Below are 16,162 nucleotides of genomic sequence, written 5' to 3'. Positions count from 1 at the left end.
CACACGTCTATACCGTGCAGAACCCACTCGCTCAGCCCAGCACACAACCGCACATAACCGTTTTTTACTGATGCCTCTCCACTGTCCACTGTCCGCTGTCCACTGTCCGCTGTCCACTGTCCCGCACCCTCCACAGTCCACAATCCACACTCCACACTCCATGGTTCGCAGTCCGCAGTCAGTCCGCCCCCCGTCCGCGCCCCCAAAGCCTCAAACTTTAACCCCAAAGCATCCGAACCTTACCCCCAAAGCATCAGCATTCATGTCGTCCCGGCTCCACATTCGTGCGCCCCAGGGGTGCGTACCAGGGTCTGAAACAGCATGTGCGGGTGCGAACGCGGATGCGAGTGCGGTTGTTGGTGATGTCATGACAACGGCGATGGAGGCATGTCGGACTGGGCACGGGTTCGCGGGCCGTTGTGCTGTTCGGGTGTGCTGTCGGTTCATGTCGATTTATGTCTGTTGTTATGTCGGCACCGGGATCGGTGCTGGAGCGAAGATTTTGGGTTTTCGGGGGGCTAGGTAGTATAATACTGTCGGCAGTGCGGGTGGGTTCTGGAATAGAATTGAGTTTTAGGTTGTAAGTTTTGGGTTTTGAGTCCTGGTTTAACATGTTAAATCGTGACTTTGGGTTTCGAGAGTGAACGGTTCTCATGTCAACGCGGGAGAGAGCTCCGCATCTGGACGACGGGTTCAGCACACGCAGCACGGCACGGCACGGTACGCAGTTCGGGAATCAAGTATCGGAACGCCTCGCTCGACAGCAGAGGATGAGTAGATGGGCAACTAGGTAGCTACAGTAGGCACAATGCAATGCTTGAGACAAAACCGGCTCGCTCAAAACGCCGCGCTGAATAGCTGGATGAATGAATGGATGGGTACACACTGCCCGGTGCTGCTTTTCCGTCACTTCTGTGTGTGATATCGTTGTTGGCGTCGATACACGGTCGTCGACGACGAATTACGCCAACAACCAACCTCCGTCAACAGCCAACCTCCGCCAATGGCAGACCTACGTCAACCGCCGCCCAACCCCCGCAGGCACCTCCCCCGGCCTTATCTCACTCATAACATAACTCGCGCGCCACGCCGGATGCACCGGCTGCCCTGCAACCCCGGGACTCCCCGCGCTGGGCGCCGGCGCCGCGAAACCGCCCGCCGCGTGCGCGTCGTCGAGCACGTAGCTCGGCGGCCGGGGCCCGACGACCGGCTCTGCTACAACACTCTGAGCACCAGCAGCACCAGTAGCGCCGGGGGCGTTGGGCGCGCCCACGGAACTCGCAACCACGCTCCCGTTCCGACTCCGCGGCATAGAAACAGCGCTCTCGGCGCGCGCACCCTCGACACGCGCCCAGTGCAGCAGATTCGGATCCGCGCGCACACTACTGCGCCACAGCCCATACGCGGGCGGCGGCGGCGGCAACGCCTCTTTCTCGTGCTTCTCGTCCCACTCGTCCTCCGAGTCCGAGACGAGGTCGTCGTCGCGCGCGAGGCGCACTGGGATAGGGATTTCGGGGCTGAAGCCGGCGGGGTTGAGCTGGAAGGCGGGGGCGGAGGTGGAGGAGGAGGAGGAGGGTGGTGGGGGGTTGAGGAGCAGCATGCACAGCCGGATTAGGGAGTGGCAGAAGAAGATTGTGATGCTGAGCAGGAGGAGGATGAAAAGGATGTGGATTTCCTGGCCAATGTCTTTGTTGGTGAGGGCGATTGCGAGGTCTGTTGGACATTGTTAGCCTGGGGTCTGGAAACTCGAAGACGTGGACATCTAGAAATCTCGACATCTACCATCCACGGCGTGGGGAAAAAATAAGGGAGAGATGTAACCACTTACAAGTACTCAACACAACAACCAAAAAACTACCAGAGATAATACACGCAATCAGCTTCCCGCGCGCCGCCGCCCCGCGCACAAACGGCATCAGCTTGCCGCGGTCCGACCGCTTGCGCTTCCAGTGGTCCGCGCGGTGCTGCCGCCTGCGCCTGCGGCGGCGATGGCGGCGGGGTCCGGGGTTCTCCTCTGCGCCTGGCGCGGCCTCGGGGTCGACGAAGGGGTCGTCGGCGGGGAGCTGGACGTCTGCGGGGTGGCGGTAGGACAGCGGCGGGGGCTGGACGTGGTCGGAGATGATGGACGAGGGCGCGTGCTGAACGCGGCTCTGCTCGTGGGCTTGCATCACGCGCTCCCGTGTCTCGGCGGCCGGCGCAACGCTGTCCTGCGAGATGGTGCCGACGTACGAGGCGGCCGAGTGCGAGGCGAAGGCGGGGTTGATTACGGTCTCGAGGTCGGCGGATACAGGGCGCCGGCTGAAGCCCATGGAGGGCATCTTGGGAGTGCGCCATTTGGGCGGCCCGGGGGACTGCGAGTACACGGACGAGCCGACCATGGTGCGCGCGTTGGTCGAGAAGCGGGCGAAGCGCGAGGGGGGCGCGGGCGAGGGCTGCACGGGGAGACTGAGACTGGGGACGGGGGGGTTCTCGGCATCGTGGTCGGGGCGGGGGGTGCGGATGCCGAAGATGGATATTGAAGAGCGGAACATGTTGGGGGATTGTGGGCTCGAGAGAACCGAGTCGTTGTTGTTTGTGGTCCCTTATATCGGAGGTTGTTTGTTTGGTAGTTTTCTATATCGGAGACGCGTCGTTGTCTAATTTGCGAATAGTAATGAATGGGTGGTGTCACTGGCCGTGCAGGACTCCAAGGGAACGGTAACAGGGATGAAAGTAGAGAAAGTAATATGACTGGAGCCGGCCCGTGGTCATAGGAAGCCTTGCATGTCGCTGCTGGAGTACCTTAACAAGTCTTTCAAAAAACGAAACCAAGACTGAGTCCGAGGGTCGCACACTGGACAAGAACGAGGTGAAGCTGACCAGAGCCCGTGGACCAAACGAAGACGTGCGAGGGAGAGAAGCGAAACAACAGCACAGCTGCCAATGACGAGGAGTTAAGGGGAGGGAGGTATATCGCTGGAAGGGCAGCGTGCAAGTCACACCGAGCACGGCACCCTGCAGCAAGGACGCTTGCGGTCGAGGAGCATTGAACGCCAGGCGATTCTGCGACTGGGGGCGTATCAGGATCACGGCTGAAACGCGTCCCCACGACAGCAGATCTACGCCATGTCACAGGGCAGTTCGCGCACCATGCAGCCTCAGAATAGCGATTCTAGGCCTGTCGTTGCCAGTGGATGGGCGTGAAGTCGCGATTTGCATGTGGGGCCGCCGGTGGTTGGCTAGCGGTGAAAAGACACGGTAAAGTAGCGAAATACCACAGCCAATCAATCTCGCGCCCCTGACACTCTTTCCGACTGTAGTCGACAACGCAGTCGTGCAACATGAACCATAGAACTGCATACATAAACGATCGGCATCGTAGTGATGTCGTGCCTTGTGCATTGTTTTTGTTGCACTGCAGGTTTACTGGCGCGGTCAAGCGCGTCATCATGCTCGCTCTCGCCCAGGCCGACGGCAGCCTCCCGTCCGCCCAGCGTCGCACCGGCGTGTCCAATGTCGCTGTAAACAACGCCCTGGCGTGCCCGCGGGGCGGCTGGTTCTCCGCTCGACTGAGGCCTTCCCCCGCGCTCGCGGTGCTTCTAAATCTAAAGTCGGCAGCCAAGTGCTTCAGACTCCACAATCTCACCTTGCTAGCTCTCCGACCATGAGTGTGCGGTCGGACGAGGCGGAGACCACTGTGTTGCCAAGTCAGCGTGAGTCGTGGCGTGGGCGTTGAAACGCGGATGCAGGCAGGAGTGCGCCCAGCGGAGCGGGCTCCATGGGCGATTGCGCCTTGAGAGCAAACCTTGGGCGAAAGCTTGCTGAGAGCCGCAGGCTTGTCACGCAAACGGCGTCTTGAAGCGTTCGGCCTGCATGTCGCGAGACGCGGCGAGAAGCGACGCATAGCGACCGCGGGACGGGACAAGGCGTGGCAAGGAGAGTTCTGATACTTACAAAGTGGTTCCCCGAGCGGGTGGAAGCGCACGTCGTTCACTGCGCCTCGGTGGCCGGGCAGTTTGTTTAGGAGTTTCCCCGTCCGTGCCTCCCAGATGGCTACGCTCTGGTCTCCACTCCCGGCAGCGATCTTCTCGCCCTTGGAATCCCAGCTAGCCTTGAGCAGGTTGCGCTCGTGGCCGGTCGGTGCGCCGTCGAAGGTTCCTATGCGGCGGTCCGCGGGGGCAAAGGGCCTCACATCCCATGTCCTGACAGTGGAGTCGTGGGCGTTTGACAACAGTGTCTGGTTGTCGGGGGAGAGCTGGAGCGACGTCACGGTGTCGGCGTGGCCAATGAGGGTGTACGTGACGGCCTGCTTCCGGAGGTCCCAGACCTTGATGTCGTTGTCGATGCCGCCGGTGAACAGCTCGTTGCCGGCCTCGGCGAGACAGATGGCTGTGATGGGGAAGTCTGTGGGGATGAAGGTCACGGCGTCCTTGGTGCGCGAGTCCCAGATCTGCGCGCGTTAGCCTTGACTCCCGTGCGGCAAAGGTCGCTTACGCCAATGTAGCCGTCGTCGGCGCCGCTGACCAGCATCTCCTCGCCGCGCTTGCTCACGTCCATGCAATTGATGACCTCCTCGTGCCCCGGGTGGCGCCGTATCCGCTCGCCCGTCTCGACGTCCCAGCTGGCGAGGTGCATGTCTGCCGAGGCCGAGAACAGCACCTTGGAGTCGCGCGACCAGTGCAGGTCCAGCACGGCCTGCTTGTGTCCGGTGAGGATGCCGTAGTTCTCGCAGGCGCCCGAGCTGCGCCAAAGCACTGGCTGCGTTAGCGACGTTCTGCGCGGCCTCAGGCGTACTGACAGATGGAGCGGTCCATGGACCCAGAGGCAATGTAGCGGCCGGTCGGGTCGAAGCGCGCCGCAAAGACCTCCCCAGAGTGGCCGGTCAGCTCCATGACGGGCGACTGCAGCGGCCCTCGCTGTCCCTATGGCTCGTCAGCCAGCGCTATCTGCGCAGTCGCGCGACGTACTGCTTGTATGAGCGCGCCATTCTGCCCGGTCCCGCTGGAGATGGCCACGGCGGAGCTGTCGAGGTTGGCGTCGGACTTTGCGCGCTTGACCAGCTGGTTCGAGCCGAAGGCATCGTGCGCCGGGCGTTTGGACAGAGACATCACGGGGCGGTGTCGCGCTGCGACTGTGGTGCGGGCAGCCAAAGCGGTGATGTGAATTCGTCAAGTTCGCGCGCCGCCAAGGACGGACTTTAGCTCGTGGACGCGCTCCACCGTCCCGCACCGCGACGCCCTTGCTCGCCTACCCCACGTTTCCCCTTTACACCTCCGCCAGCGTCCCTCGAGCGCAGACAGACCCGCGGCGCAGAATGGCGTCATCGACCAAGGCAGCCCGTCTGGGCGAGGAGTGAGCCCCGCGAGCCTCGGCTGTGATGCGTGCTAATGCCTGCCAGAGTGTGGAAGTAAGTGTCGCCTGTCGCGCCGCCGTGCTCCCGCGGTGCTGACGTCGCAGGACCCGCGTCGACAAGGTCAGCGCCGAGCTCGTCACGCTCACGTACGGCACCATCGTCGCGCAGCTGTGCAAAGACTACGAGTACAACTACGCCGAGGTCAACAAGCAGCTCGAGAAGATGGGCTACAACATCGGCGTGCGCCTGATCGAGGACTTCCTCGCCAAGACGAGCGCGCCGACCTGCACCAACTTCCGCGAGGTGGCCGAGATGATCTCCAAGGTAGCGCGGCCGCCCGGCGCTGCGACGAGGGCTGACGGGCGCAGGTTGGCTTCAAGATGTTCCTGAACATCACGCCCACCATCACGAGCTGGTCCAGCGACAACAAGCAGTTCTCGCTCATCTTCGACGAGAACCCGCTGGCCGACTTTGTCGAGCTGCCCGACGACGGCCGCGCCCAGGACGAGCTGTGGTTCTCCAACATGCTCGTGGGCGTGCTGCGAGGCGCGCTGGAGATGGTGCGTGTTGGTGTAGTAATAAGTGTCGTGCGCTAACGCAGGTACAGGTGCACATGCAGGTCGAGGCACACTTTGTGAGCGACGTGCTGCGCGGCAACGACACGACGGAGATGCGCGTGTCGCTGGTGCGCTACATTGACGACGAGATGCCGCCCGACGACGAGTGATATAATCTGCCCGACGACGAGTGTTAGGGATACACCCGCCGGGTGCGGGGCCTAGACTAAAGCAGGACTACAACAAGGTAACGGGATTCGAGGCTCGACAGCCGCAGTGCGAGTCCTCACTCAATGATGGATCAATCTAGACAGCCGCCGCCCCACACAGCCAATGGACGCGGCAGGGGCAGCGGGCAGAGGCAGCAGGCGTCCGCTAGGCGGAGTGTGTGTGGCAGAAGCAATGCGTGCGAACCATTGGCGTTCGGCATCGATCGCAGAACCGTAGCAAAAGAAATCACCGGCTGCGATGCAAGCGAACCACTCACGTGAATTGCAGTGATGTCTGGTGCGTGCTGTTCTGACGTGACTGGCTGTCGCCGCTGGCGATGGTCCTGCTCAGCACTGGCGATGATAGCTCGATGCTGCAGCTCGGGGGGTGCGAGGGGCTGGTAAAAATAGGACCAGCCAATGATTGGGTCACGTGACGTCCGCCGAAGTCTCCTTTCGCGACGAGGGCAATTCGCAGACGCAGCCCTCGACTGCATCCGCCGCCGCAGACACAGACGTAGACGCAGACGCAGACGCAGACCGTGTTGCGCCGCCCTCACCCGCGCCCGCCGCCCTGCCCCGTGGTCGTGACCTGGCCTGCCTGCCGGCCTCCCGCTCGCCTTGTCTCCGCCTCCACCGCGCCTCCTCTGCGCTAGAAGCCTGCCAGCCCCAACTCCACGCATCGCCCGCCGCGCCCATCGCCGCGCATCGCCCCCGTCCCCGTCGCCCACCCGCCGGCCCCGTCGCCCCCGTCGCCGCGCCCGTCCGTTATCGCCCGCGCCGCCCGTCCACGGTCGACCACTTGCAGGCGCCCGCGCCGCCCATGCGCTCGCAGCACCGCTGCACCACCGCGACACGACCCGCGACCGCCCCCACGGACGCGCCCCCCGCCCCGGCCGCCGCGCGCAGCCGGCGCTGACCGCTGACCGCCGCGATGCAGAACCAGCAGATGCAGATGGCCATGAACAACGGCGGCCCCGTCAACGGCACGCCCGTCATGGCGCACCTGAGCATGCCGGGCCCGCCGCAGCACCAGGCCATGGACCCGCGCGAGCAGCTCAACACGTACATCTACGACTACTTCCTGCGCAACAACCACAACCGCCTGGCCCGCGCCATGGTCGAGTGCGACATGAAGATGAGCACCACCCCCGCCCAGAAGACCAGCCCGGGCAGCAAGCCCAACGGGCTCGACCCGGACGACGACACCCACGGCCTGCCCAACCCGCTGCTGCCCAAGAACCAGATGGCCGACAACTCGTTCCTGCTGGACTGGTGGGTGCAGTTCTGGGACATTTTCCAGGCGAGCAAGATCCGCTCGGGGCAGCCGACCAAGGGCGCCCAGTACATCCAGCACACCAGAGTATGTCCTGCTTGCACCCTCACCCTCCCTGCTACCTACTTCACCCACACTCCCCCCACGCCTCCCTGCTAATGCCCCCAGCACATCACCCAGATGCAGAACGAGCAGCGCAACCAGCGCATGATGATGAGCAACCCCATGAACGCCCAGTACCAGGCCGTCGGCTCCATGATGCGCGCCAACATGCCCAACGGCGTCGCCCCCAACGACCTCAAGCGCGCCGCCCTGCAGAACAACCGCCCGTACGTGCCTGTGCTGACCTGACACGTGACGCGCCCTGACACCCTGCAGCAACGGCAACCCCATGGCCATGGGCCAGATGGGCAAGCCCCAGATGGCCGCCCAGATGCAGCGCGACGGCTCGCAGATGGACATGAACGGCCAGCGCGCCCCGTCGCCCGCCAACGACAGCGCCCCGTCGCCCAACAAGCGCCCGCGCGTCGACGGTACGTCTGAGTTATATGTGTCGTGATCTATGCTGACCCCCCAGGCGGCCTCAACATGCCCGGCGCGCCCTTCAACGACTTTGGCCAGCCCGCCAACAACGCGCAGCAGAAGAACATGGAGGTATACTCCCAAGGCCTGGCCCAAGTACACAGAGTAGCACTGAATAACACTGCCTCCCCCCAGGCTATGACCCAGGGCTCGCCCATGAACCAGGGCATGGACGGCGCCGACATGATGTTTGCCAACCAGCCGCGCCCCGGCATGCCGCCGCAGCAGCCCGGCCAGCCGCAGCAGGGCAGCCACGCCCTGCAGGACTACCAGATGCAGCTGATGCTGCTCGAGCAGCAGAACAAGAAGCGCCTGCTGATGGCCCGCCAGGAGCAGGACAACATCTCCCAGCCCCACCCCCAGCCCGGCGGCTTCCCGCCCGTCATGTCGCCGTCGGGCTCGCGCCAGGGCCCGTCGCCGAACCCCGCCGACATGAAGGGCCGCACCCCCAAGCTGGGCCAGCAGGGGCTGCCCGGCTCGCCCATGCCCGAGGGCGCCATGCAGCAGCGCGCCTCGCCCGCCCCCAACATGAACTTCCCGGACCCCAACCTGGCCCCGCCGGGCATGCCGCCGCAGTTCTACCCGCAGATGCCCAACAACCCCATGATGCGCCCGCCGAGCTCGCACCCGGCCGCCAACTTCAACGGCCAGCAGATGACGCCCCAGCAGATGGAGGCCATGCGCGCCGGCCAGATGAACGGCCAGATGAACGGCCAGTGGCGCGGCCAGCCCGGGCCCGGCATGCCCCAGCAGCCGCAGATGATGGGCGGGCCCATGCAGGGCGGGCCGCAGCAGCGCGGCCAGATGCCGCCGCCGCCCGCCCCCGCCAACGAGCAGCGCCCCGAGGCCTCGCCCGCCATGTCCAACCAGGCCCCGCCCACCCCCAACCAGGGCAACAAGGCCGCCCCCAAGAAGAAGGGCGCCAAGGACAACAAGGTAACGTTGAGCGCTCCCTCGCCCCGGCCAGCATTGATATTGATTCAGAAGCCCGCCCCCAAAAAGGGCCCAAACGCAGGAACCACGCCCGCCGCCTCGGCCGGCGAAGAGGCCCCGACCCCGACCCCCAACACCCCGATCACGCCCATGCACGCCAAGTCGTTCAACCCCAACGGCCAGCCCCAGCCGCAGCCGCCGCAGCCGCCGCCCGCCGCGCCCATGGCCAACGACGCGCCCTTTGGCGACCTCACCGAGAACAGCTTCGACATTGGGCTCAACTTTGGCGACGGCGACACGGCCCTCGAGAACTTTGACTTTGACTCGTTTCTGCACACGGGCGAGGACTCGAGCGGGTTTGGCAGTCTTGTCGGCTTTGACGACTTTACGAATGGCGTTGAGGCGGGTGACGGCATATAGCCGTCGTAGCGTCGTTGCGTCGTAGGCGTTGCTGGCGTTGCTGGCGTTGCTGGTGTTGAGCCTGCGTCGCGCCGCATCGAGCCCGTCTGGTCCGCGAGTCGGAGGACTTGTCCCGCCCCAAACAAAATCTTCTATATACCCATACCCATCTCTCTTTCCCGGCCCCCGGGCGCTGTCGCTGTCCCGCATCTCACGGCCTCTCCGCTCCGCTGCCCGCCCGCTCTCCTCGCACCGCACTGCACCGCACCGCATCATACTGCGCTGTCCGTGCTTTCTGTCGTGCTTGACCGCTTGCTTGTCTGTAGTTTGCTTTGCTTGTTTGTAGGCCTCGCGCGGCGTCGCGGGGCTGGCGTTTTCTCGGCCTTGGATTGGAGGGTTGTTGTTGCTTTCGTTGTTGGATGTTGTTGTTGTTGGATGCTATTGTTGGATGCTACTTATTGGTTTGGTTATTGGCTGTCGGACGGTGTTCGAGCTGTTGGCCATGACTGTTGGTTGTTGGCTGTTGGATGCACTCCACTACGTCGCACTGCGTCGGCGCCACAGGCCTTGTACTCATCGCCCGAATCTTTCTCTCTTTCGTATCGTATCTACTCTCGCTAGGTTTTGCGGGGCGATGGCGTGCGGCGCGGTGCTGTGCTGTGCAGTACGTCTAGTACACTGCTGTACGTTGCGCACAGTGCGGTGCTATGCTGCACAGTACAGCGGTCCTGGAGCAGTGCTGGAGTACAGTGCAGTGTTGGAGTACAGTACAGTACAGTGCAGTACAGTGCAGTACAGTGCAGTGCGGGAGTGCGGGAGTGTGGCGCGAGATGGGGGGGCTTGCTTATACCATATGTTTATGTCTGTGTCTATGTCCATGCCTACGTCTATGCGTACATCTATGTCTGTGGCTATGCCTATTTATGTCCATGTCTATGCGTATATCTACGCCTATCTATGTCTGTGTCTACCCTTATGTCTAGATGCATGCTTACAGCTTTGCCTACATCTACGTCTACATGTATGCCTGCATCTATGCCTATCTATGTCCATGTCTATGCATATCCCTGCGCTTCTTTCTGCGCTTCTTGGTGGATCTGTGGTTCTTCGCCATGGACTGTGTGCGCGTGCACTTGCTGTCTGGGCTGGGCTGTGCGGTGACGTGCACTTCCTGTCTGGGATGGAGGTTCATGGACTGGTAGCGCTGTGTGGTTCACGAATCTCTGGTGAACCTCCGCAGTGCATGAACCTTTAAGGTGAACCTCCGAGTCGTTTATGAACCCTTGTGCAGGATCAACCTCCGTGCAGCCCATCCAGCCCACGCAGTCCACCAACCCATGCCCCTCCCATCTACTCTCCACACCTCACCACCCATCCCCCCCTCTTCGTCCTGTCCTCCGCCTGCCGCTCTGTCTCCAACCCCGTGTTGATGCGTTCTTAGCCCGTCTCGGCTCCGGCACGTTAGACGCCTTCTCGACACCCCTCTCTGCGTCTTCTTCGCGCCACGGCTACCCAGCAGCGCACAGCAGCTGGCTACAACACGATACAGGTATCCGGGCCCAATGTACATCTCGCCGCGGTCTGGTCTCTTGATACCACTAGTGGCACTGTGGAAGTGGCACTGTGGAAGTGATGTTTGGAGATGGTTGGGGGAAAGGGGGGGGGGGGGGGGGTTTGTTTCGTTGTTAGGATCTGAGTCGTCTTCCTCCTCTTCTTCTTCAACAACAGCGAGACCACTTCGAACCTGCTCGCTATAGTTGGGCTTGGGTTCTACACTGCTACCTCTACGCATGCTCTCCGTGTGTTGGCTAAAGCTTCAGAGGTGTTTAGCGTGTAGCTTAGACTGTGCGGAAGTAAAGATAGATTGAGTAAGAGCAGCAGACAAGACCGAGGACGGGACTACACTGCACTGACAAAATGACTAGATTGAACGGACACTAGCTAACTGACCGACACCACCATCTCTCACAGCTCTCGATTCTGTTCGACATGCGCCGCGATTCACACCACCCTGCTAAACAACTAGACCTATCATTCTCGCACCATCCCCTTCCTGACAACCTCCATCTCCGCCTCAGAGTCGTACTCGCTGGAAGACTCAACCACATCGTCATGCGCACCGCTACTCTCCTTCACCCGCCCATCCCCCCTTGGATCCCGCACCCCCCGCACGCCCGGATAAAACTCGACGAACCCGCCGCGCCACGCGTCGCCGTGCGCCGCGGGCACGTCAGCGGGCTTCCCGTTGTCCCAGGCCCGCGGCACGCCGTGGCGCGTGAGCACCCACGCGGGCGTGAGGAGGCGGGCACGGACGCCCTCGGGGTCTGGGAGGGTGTGTTTCGCGGGCAGGGTGGGAGGCGCGTACGACCAGCCGCCGCGGCGGAACGCGGTGAGCGAGGGCAGGATGGCGATCTGGACGAGTGGTCTGTCGCGCGGGCGGGTCGTGTGTGTCTGCGTCTGTGCGCGCTTCGTCGCCGCGGGGAGGAAACTCGTCATCTCGGTTGGCTTGAAGGGCGTTTCCTTGAATACGGGGTCGAAGTGGTATGCTGTCTGCGTGTCCATCCGCATGTGCAGGCTCAGCATGCCCGCGCGCACGACGAGCGCGTGCAGATCGGCCAGGTAGTCGGTGAGTGGGAGTTCGCTGTCGGGGTGGTCCCAGAGTGAGATCTGGCGGATGGGCAGGAGGTGGGTGTAGAGCGCGGCGACGACATGGGCGACATGGGTGTTGAATTTCGGAGGAAGGGTGATGGTGCTGTGGCGACGCACGGGAGTTTTGGACCCCCGGGGGGGCGTCGGGGGGGTCAGGAAGTCGCGGATCTTCACGGCGTAGAGCGCAGTGCGGTCGAATCCTTACTGCCTGTTAGCACACGGATCACCCAGGGTGTGTATACATACCGTCTTCGTGTCGGTGCTCGAATTGTAGCGCTGATATCTCCTGGTTCTGCTCCGCGCTGCTGCCAAAAAACAGGTGCTGAAGGACCTGCTCGACGAGCACGTTGCCGACGATAGCACACACGATCGCCTGCCGCTTTTCGGGTACATAAAACAACTCCTTCCACCCTTTAGCACCGCTGGGTCCGCCCGACGCAACGCAGCCGACAATCAAGACTGTCTCTTTCTCCAGGCTCTTGAGAGCGTACCGCGCGGCACTGTTGTCGGTGCCGAAGAAGTACTTCTGGGCGAAGGCTGCAAGATCGGTCTGCAGCTGTCTCATTTCGTCACGGATCTCAATGTCGCGGCAGGCGTGGGCCGGCTCTTTGAGGACTTCGAGCAGGACTTTGGCGCTGTCCTCGTTGCGCGACAGCACATCTCTTGCGTGGCGATTGGGTTGAGTGGCCCGATTTGGCTCAGATGCGAGGATGTCTCGGGGCGCGGTGTGTGTTGTCTTGGATACGGAGAGCTTCGTCTTGAGCGTGAGCATCGCTCTTTTCTTCTCCTGCTCCAGGCGCGTCTCTCGCTCAAGCTCTTCCTGGACATTGTGCGTGTCTGACACACCTTTGCCCATCGCTACCTGAGCCCTTCGTACGGCCTCGTGAGCGTCCTGCATAGTAGAACCCGCACGATCAGTTACTGTATACTTGCGCATACGCTTCTGTGGTAGTTGCTGCGGCAAGACGAAATTGTAGCGTTCGTCGCTGGATGAATGTTCGCTGTCGACTTCCTGGGCAAGATCCAGCGCCTCAGCTTGTTCGACAGCTTCTGTGCGACTGGGCCTGCGCTTACCTCGAGAACTGGGCTCGGGAGAAGAGAGAAGGGTGCTGATTTTGCGGACGCTGTTGCTGATGTAATCCATTGTTGTGGGTGAAATTGCAGTCGGGTAAGCTTTAGAATTTTGAGACAAATGAGAGTGAAGAGAAGTAGATTATTGAAGAGGCAACGTCGGCATGATATGAGAAGGCTCGCTTTGTCCGCCATACCTGGGCACTGGAGACGTTACCTTTGTCCTAGCAAGCCGCATCATGACAATCGCGGCCCAGGGCGGTTGCCCGCAAACAAAGGATGGACATTTACTCAGCCATAGGCTGAAGTAACAATAGAAATATCCGGGCTAGAATACCCCTGGAATTGAGAAAGGAAGCATAGTTTGGTTCATGTTGCGATTTCGTGCTGCTTGAGGATAATCTCTTTCCGGACTACGTGTTAGCAAAGCCACGATGGCGCATCGGCTCGTTGCAATGTTGTGATTGTTCTGTTTGTGCTGACTGCCGCAAGAAAGCAGCTTTCACGGTTGTCGGCTGGATTTGGGGGGACCAAGGTGGAGGTGGTCGATAAGGTGGAGGCGTCCAGCACGGGTCACGTGGCAAGATATGACACCTGTAGGCATACCTGCTGTTCCTGTCTAGCTGATCTGGCAAAGAAAGTGCGAAAACAACACATCTCTGATGATTTATGTGTGACTTGGAGGCCCTGATGCAACGGACGTAAGCTTGTCGTTGTTCGGACATGGCTCGCTGGCTTCGGTCGCTCGTGCGAATTTCGGGTCTAAAACTTCGCTCTTACCTAATAGCGTCATACCTCCGCATTCTTTCGAAATTACTTCCATTACCATCGCGGAAGCTGGTAAGCGGCTGTGTTCGTTCAAAGCTCACCTGTGTCTCCAGGGCATTTCGCGGCTTCAAGAGGTTGTCAGGACGGGTTATACTCTGTTCACGCTGCTCACGCTGTTCAGAGTTGAAGATGCACTGCTCAGACAGCCAACTCATGTCTCACCGCCGTGATCCGACAAGCCCCTAATTGTCATCATGTAAGCGCCTTTAATCCGGGGTGCATGGTGCTTGGTCTCGATCTGCGCTGGTGACGTGCGGCCATCGTGCCTTCCCTTCCTAGTGTCCGTGTTAATCTTCAATTTAAGCTTCACAAAGTCTTCTTTGGACTTCTTGTCTCCTCTTCAACCTGATTTGCACTTGTGTTGACTACTCGCCTCGAACTCTCCATCGCGAGTCTCCACGATGCCACTGTGGGATCCTTTCGTCCCTGCTGAGCGCGTCATTCAGAGAGGACTTGCCCACCTGCCCACATGGATTAGCCATTGGCTTGGCTACAGAGGATCACCCGTTCCTCCGTCTCGAAACTGGGTTATCTGCCTCTGGGGTTTTATCGGTGCATGGGGAGGCGTCGCTTCGATCCTCGCTGTGTTTGGCCACCTTCAGTACTTCCACAACATACATCTGGTCCCCCCGATTGTTGCCTCGTTTGTAAGTGCAAATTCGAAGCATGGGCAACACACCGCTGATATTAGAATAGGGAGCCTCTGCAATCCTATGTTACGGCGCCATCGATGTTCCCCTTGCGCAACCACGCTCTCTGATCTTTGGCCACTTCTTTAGCGGACTTGTCGGCGTCATCATGGCAACCATCTTCCAGTTCAACTTGCAGGAAGACCCTTACCCACGGCTGCAATGGCTTGCGGCAAGCCTAGCTACCGCTTTCGCTCTCGTGGTCATGCATCTCACCAAGACGACTCACCCTCCAGCCGGCGCAACAGCGTTGATCCCATGTGTTGACCCTCACATCTGGGCCTTGCGATGGTACTACCTGCCGGTCCTCCTACTTTCTTCCATGATTGTGCTAGTGAGCGCCTGTCTGGTCAACAACCTCCAACGACAGTATCCTAAATTCTGGGTCGCGCAGATCCCACCTCCGCCTGCGCCTGCGCCTGCACCGAAGCCTGCGGTAGAAGACAAGGCAACCGAGAGATCTAGCGATGGTGACACTCTGGGCGATCTGGAACGCGGATCTTCGTAGTGCCACTGTTAGTCTTTTCAAGTGAGCGTTCTGCATTGTACCTCTGGAGTGAACGGAGGATGGCAGTTCTTAACAAGGCGATAAATGAGTTTTTGCGCGTCTTTTCGTCACGAAAGCAACGATACCCCATGTAAATAATTCCTCAATGCGGTCAATGATGCCCGTCTTCTTTACAGCCGTGTACGCATTCGGAGCCAATGTTTCTTCTGTCTATTGTTTAAGTAGCCTGGAATGTCGGTATATGTCCCAAGATATGTCAACAGAGATGAACATCACCCGAACTACCGAGACACTTTAAGTCAGGCGACGAGTATGCTCATGGTTGCTCTCAATTTTCCATGTGTCAGAAAGCGAGCATCCATTTTCTCAGTATACTGAAGGGGCGCGGTGCAACACCGCAGATCTGTAGACTATTGGAAAGGTCACATATGTATCTTCGAAAAAGACAGGCGCGTTGAAGTAGTCCTCCATCCACATCGATCAGTTGAATAATAAACACCGGTCATTCCAAAACAGGAGCATACCGCACATACATAATACATACGAGTGACACGCAAACCATGTCTACAAAGACAAGGTGTAGATTGCTTTAGCAGACCCATGTATTTCAACGCCCCACTGGCTCAAGAAACAACAAAACAGGGTATCTGTATTACATACCAAACACAGCGCCGGCACGTATACATGACCGGGATTCTATATACGGGGTCCGAGGCCAGACGACACCGCCTACAGCCTGTCCATCATCTTGCTGATCGCGAGCCAGCTAGCGAGTTCGTCTGCGCTCTGTCTCTTCGTCGAGGGTGCCGCGCTGTCGAGGGTGCGCTGTGTCCGGTCTAGTACGGGTACGGCATCAACTGGGCTGGATTCTCGCACCAGGCTCACGCCGCTGTCTATCCGGGCTGGCTGGGTTGGTTTGGGAGGCACCGGAGGGGCCGTTGCGGTTGAAGGTGGGGAGGTGGAAGGAACGGGTTTAGGTGATGTGGTCGTAGGTGCTGTGGGCTTTTCTGGTAGTGGAGCGGCGATCTGCTGAGGAGTAGTGGGCTTGGGGAGATCGGTTGCAGACACTGGCGCGGGCTTCGGTGCTGTCTCTGCGGATTTTTCAGACGATATTGGTGGAGATAGCGTT

General features: G+C 60.5%; 7 protein-coding genes across 7 annotated transcripts; 4 read left to right on the top strand and 3 right to left on the bottom strand.

Annotated features, from left to right (window-relative positions):
* Window positions 1-1,012: 1,012 nt before the first annotated feature.
* On the bottom strand, window positions 1,013-2,531 carry C7974DRAFT_302833 (uncharacterized protein; the record flags this gene model as incomplete). Its single annotated transcript, XM_046137918.1, has 3 exons — window positions 1,013-1,713; window positions 1,829-2,102; window positions 2,202-2,531. 3 exons carry the CDS (start codon window positions 2,529-2,531, stop codon window positions 1,013-1,015), a joined length of 1,305 nt encoding a protein of 434 aa, XP_046002136.1.
* A 994-nt stretch (window positions 2,532-3,525) lies between these two features.
* Window positions 3,526-5,179, bottom strand: C7974DRAFT_118083 (WD40-repeat-containing domain protein). Its single transcript, XM_046135108.1, has 5 exons — window positions 4,947-5,179; window positions 4,778-4,901; window positions 4,474-4,733; window positions 3,934-4,429; window positions 3,526-3,674 (listed from the first exon to the last, which is right to left on the bottom strand). The coding sequence occupies exons 1-5, from the start codon at window positions 5,085-5,087 to the stop codon at window positions 3,622-3,624; spliced, it is 1,074 nt and encodes a 357-aa protein (XP_046002135.1). The 5' UTR covers window positions 5,088-5,179; the 3' UTR covers window positions 3,526-3,621.
* Window positions 5,180-5,293: 114 nt separating this feature from the next.
* On the top strand, window positions 5,294-6,059 carry C7974DRAFT_302639 (trafficking protein-like protein particle complex subunit 3; the record flags this gene model as incomplete). The annotated part of the gene is made up of 5 exons (XM_046137909.1): window positions 5,294-5,331; window positions 5,378-5,386; window positions 5,437-5,656; window positions 5,701-5,892; window positions 5,940-6,059. The coding sequence occupies 5 exons, from the start codon at window positions 5,294-5,296 to the stop codon at window positions 6,057-6,059; spliced, it is 579 nt and encodes a 192-aa protein (XP_046002134.1).
* Window positions 6,060-6,720: 661 nt separating this feature from the next.
* C7974DRAFT_118002 (uncharacterized protein) lies at window positions 6,721-9,780 on the top strand. The gene is made up of 5 exons (XM_046135104.1): window positions 6,721-7,461; window positions 7,543-7,703; window positions 7,753-7,907; window positions 7,952-8,892; window positions 8,941-9,780. Exons 1-5 carry the CDS (start codon window positions 7,033-7,035, stop codon window positions 9,307-9,309), a joined length of 2,055 nt encoding a protein of 684 aa, XP_046002133.1. The 5' UTR covers window positions 6,721-7,032; the 3' UTR covers window positions 9,310-9,780.
* Window positions 9,781-10,009: 229 nt separating this feature from the next.
* On the top strand, window positions 10,010-10,944 carry C7974DRAFT_386873 (uncharacterized protein). The gene has a single exon (XM_046141108.1). It carries the CDS (start codon window positions 10,142-10,144, stop codon window positions 10,541-10,543), a length of 402 nt encoding a protein of 133 aa, XP_046002132.1. The 5' UTR covers window positions 10,010-10,141; the 3' UTR covers window positions 10,544-10,944.
* Window positions 10,945-11,319: 375 nt separating this feature from the next.
* Window positions 11,320-12,709, bottom strand: C7974DRAFT_303021 (uncharacterized protein; the record flags this gene model as incomplete). Its single annotated transcript, XM_046137926.1, has 2 exons — window positions 11,320-12,137; window positions 12,184-12,709. The coding sequence occupies 2 exons, from the start codon at window positions 12,707-12,709 to the stop codon at window positions 11,320-11,322; spliced, it is 1,344 nt and encodes a 447-aa protein (XP_046002131.1).
* A 1,124-nt stretch (window positions 12,710-13,833) lies between these two features.
* Window positions 13,834-15,398, top strand: C7974DRAFT_117967 (HPP family-domain-containing protein). Its single transcript, XM_046135103.1, has 3 exons — window positions 13,834-14,032; window positions 14,141-14,483; window positions 14,533-15,398. Exons 2-3 carry the CDS (start codon window positions 14,238-14,240, stop codon window positions 15,031-15,033), a joined length of 747 nt encoding a protein of 248 aa, XP_046002130.1. The 5' UTR covers window positions 13,834-14,032; window positions 14,141-14,237; the 3' UTR covers window positions 15,034-15,398.
* Window positions 15,399-16,162: the final 764 nt, after the last annotated feature.

This window comes from Boeremia exigua (genome assembly GCF_020726555.1).
Source record: "Boeremia exigua strain MPI-SDFR-AT-0100 chromosome Unknown C7974scaffold_2, whole genome shotgun sequence".
Classification (NCBI taxonomy): domain Eukaryota; kingdom Fungi; phylum Ascomycota; class Dothideomycetes; order Pleosporales; family Didymellaceae; genus Boeremia; species Boeremia exigua.
Note: the sequence above shows the minus strand (reverse complement) of the source record. Positions and strands in the feature narration are given on the sequence as shown.

What these genes read in the sequence shown, in the direction of transcription:
- C7974DRAFT_118083 (XM_046135108.1), bottom strand. Translation starts at nt 5,087, where the DNA reads ATGTCTCTGTCCAAACGCCCGGCGCACGATGCCTTCGGCTCGAACCAG. An exon ending in ATGGCGCGCTCATACAAGCA is followed by an intron (nt 4,902 to 4,946) that starts GTACGTCGCGCG and finishes GACGAGCCATAG; the next exon opens with GGACAGCGAGGGCCGCTGCA. An exon ending in CCGACGACGGCTACATTGGC is followed by an intron (nt 4,430 to 4,473) that starts GTAAGCGACCTT and finishes TAACGCGCGCAG; the next exon opens with ATCTGGGACTCGCGCACCAA.
- C7974DRAFT_118002 (XM_046135104.1), top strand. Translation starts at nt 7,033, where the DNA reads ATGCAGAACCAGCAGATGCAGATGGCCATGAACAACGGCGGCCCCGTC. An exon ending in AGTACATCCAGCACACCAGA is followed by an intron (nt 7,462 to 7,542) that starts GTATGTCCTGCT and finishes TAATGCCCCCAG; the next exon opens with CACATCACCCAGATGCAGAA. An exon ending in GCCCTGCAGAACAACCGCCC is followed by an intron (nt 7,704 to 7,752) that starts GTACGTGCCTGT and finishes GACACCCTGCAG; the next exon opens with CAACGGCAACCCCATGGCCA.
- C7974DRAFT_386873 (XM_046141108.1), top strand. Translation starts at nt 10,142, where the DNA reads ATGTTTATGTCTGTGTCTATGTCCATGCCTACGTCTATGCGTACATCT.
- C7974DRAFT_117967 (XM_046135103.1), top strand. Translation starts at nt 14,238, where the DNA reads ATGCCACTGTGGGATCCTTTCGTCCCTGCTGAGCGCGTCATTCAGAGA. An exon ending in CCCCGATTGTTGCCTCGTTT is followed by an intron (nt 14,484 to 14,532) that starts GTAAGTGCAAAT and finishes ATATTAGAATAG; the next exon opens with GGAGCCTCTGCAATCCTATG.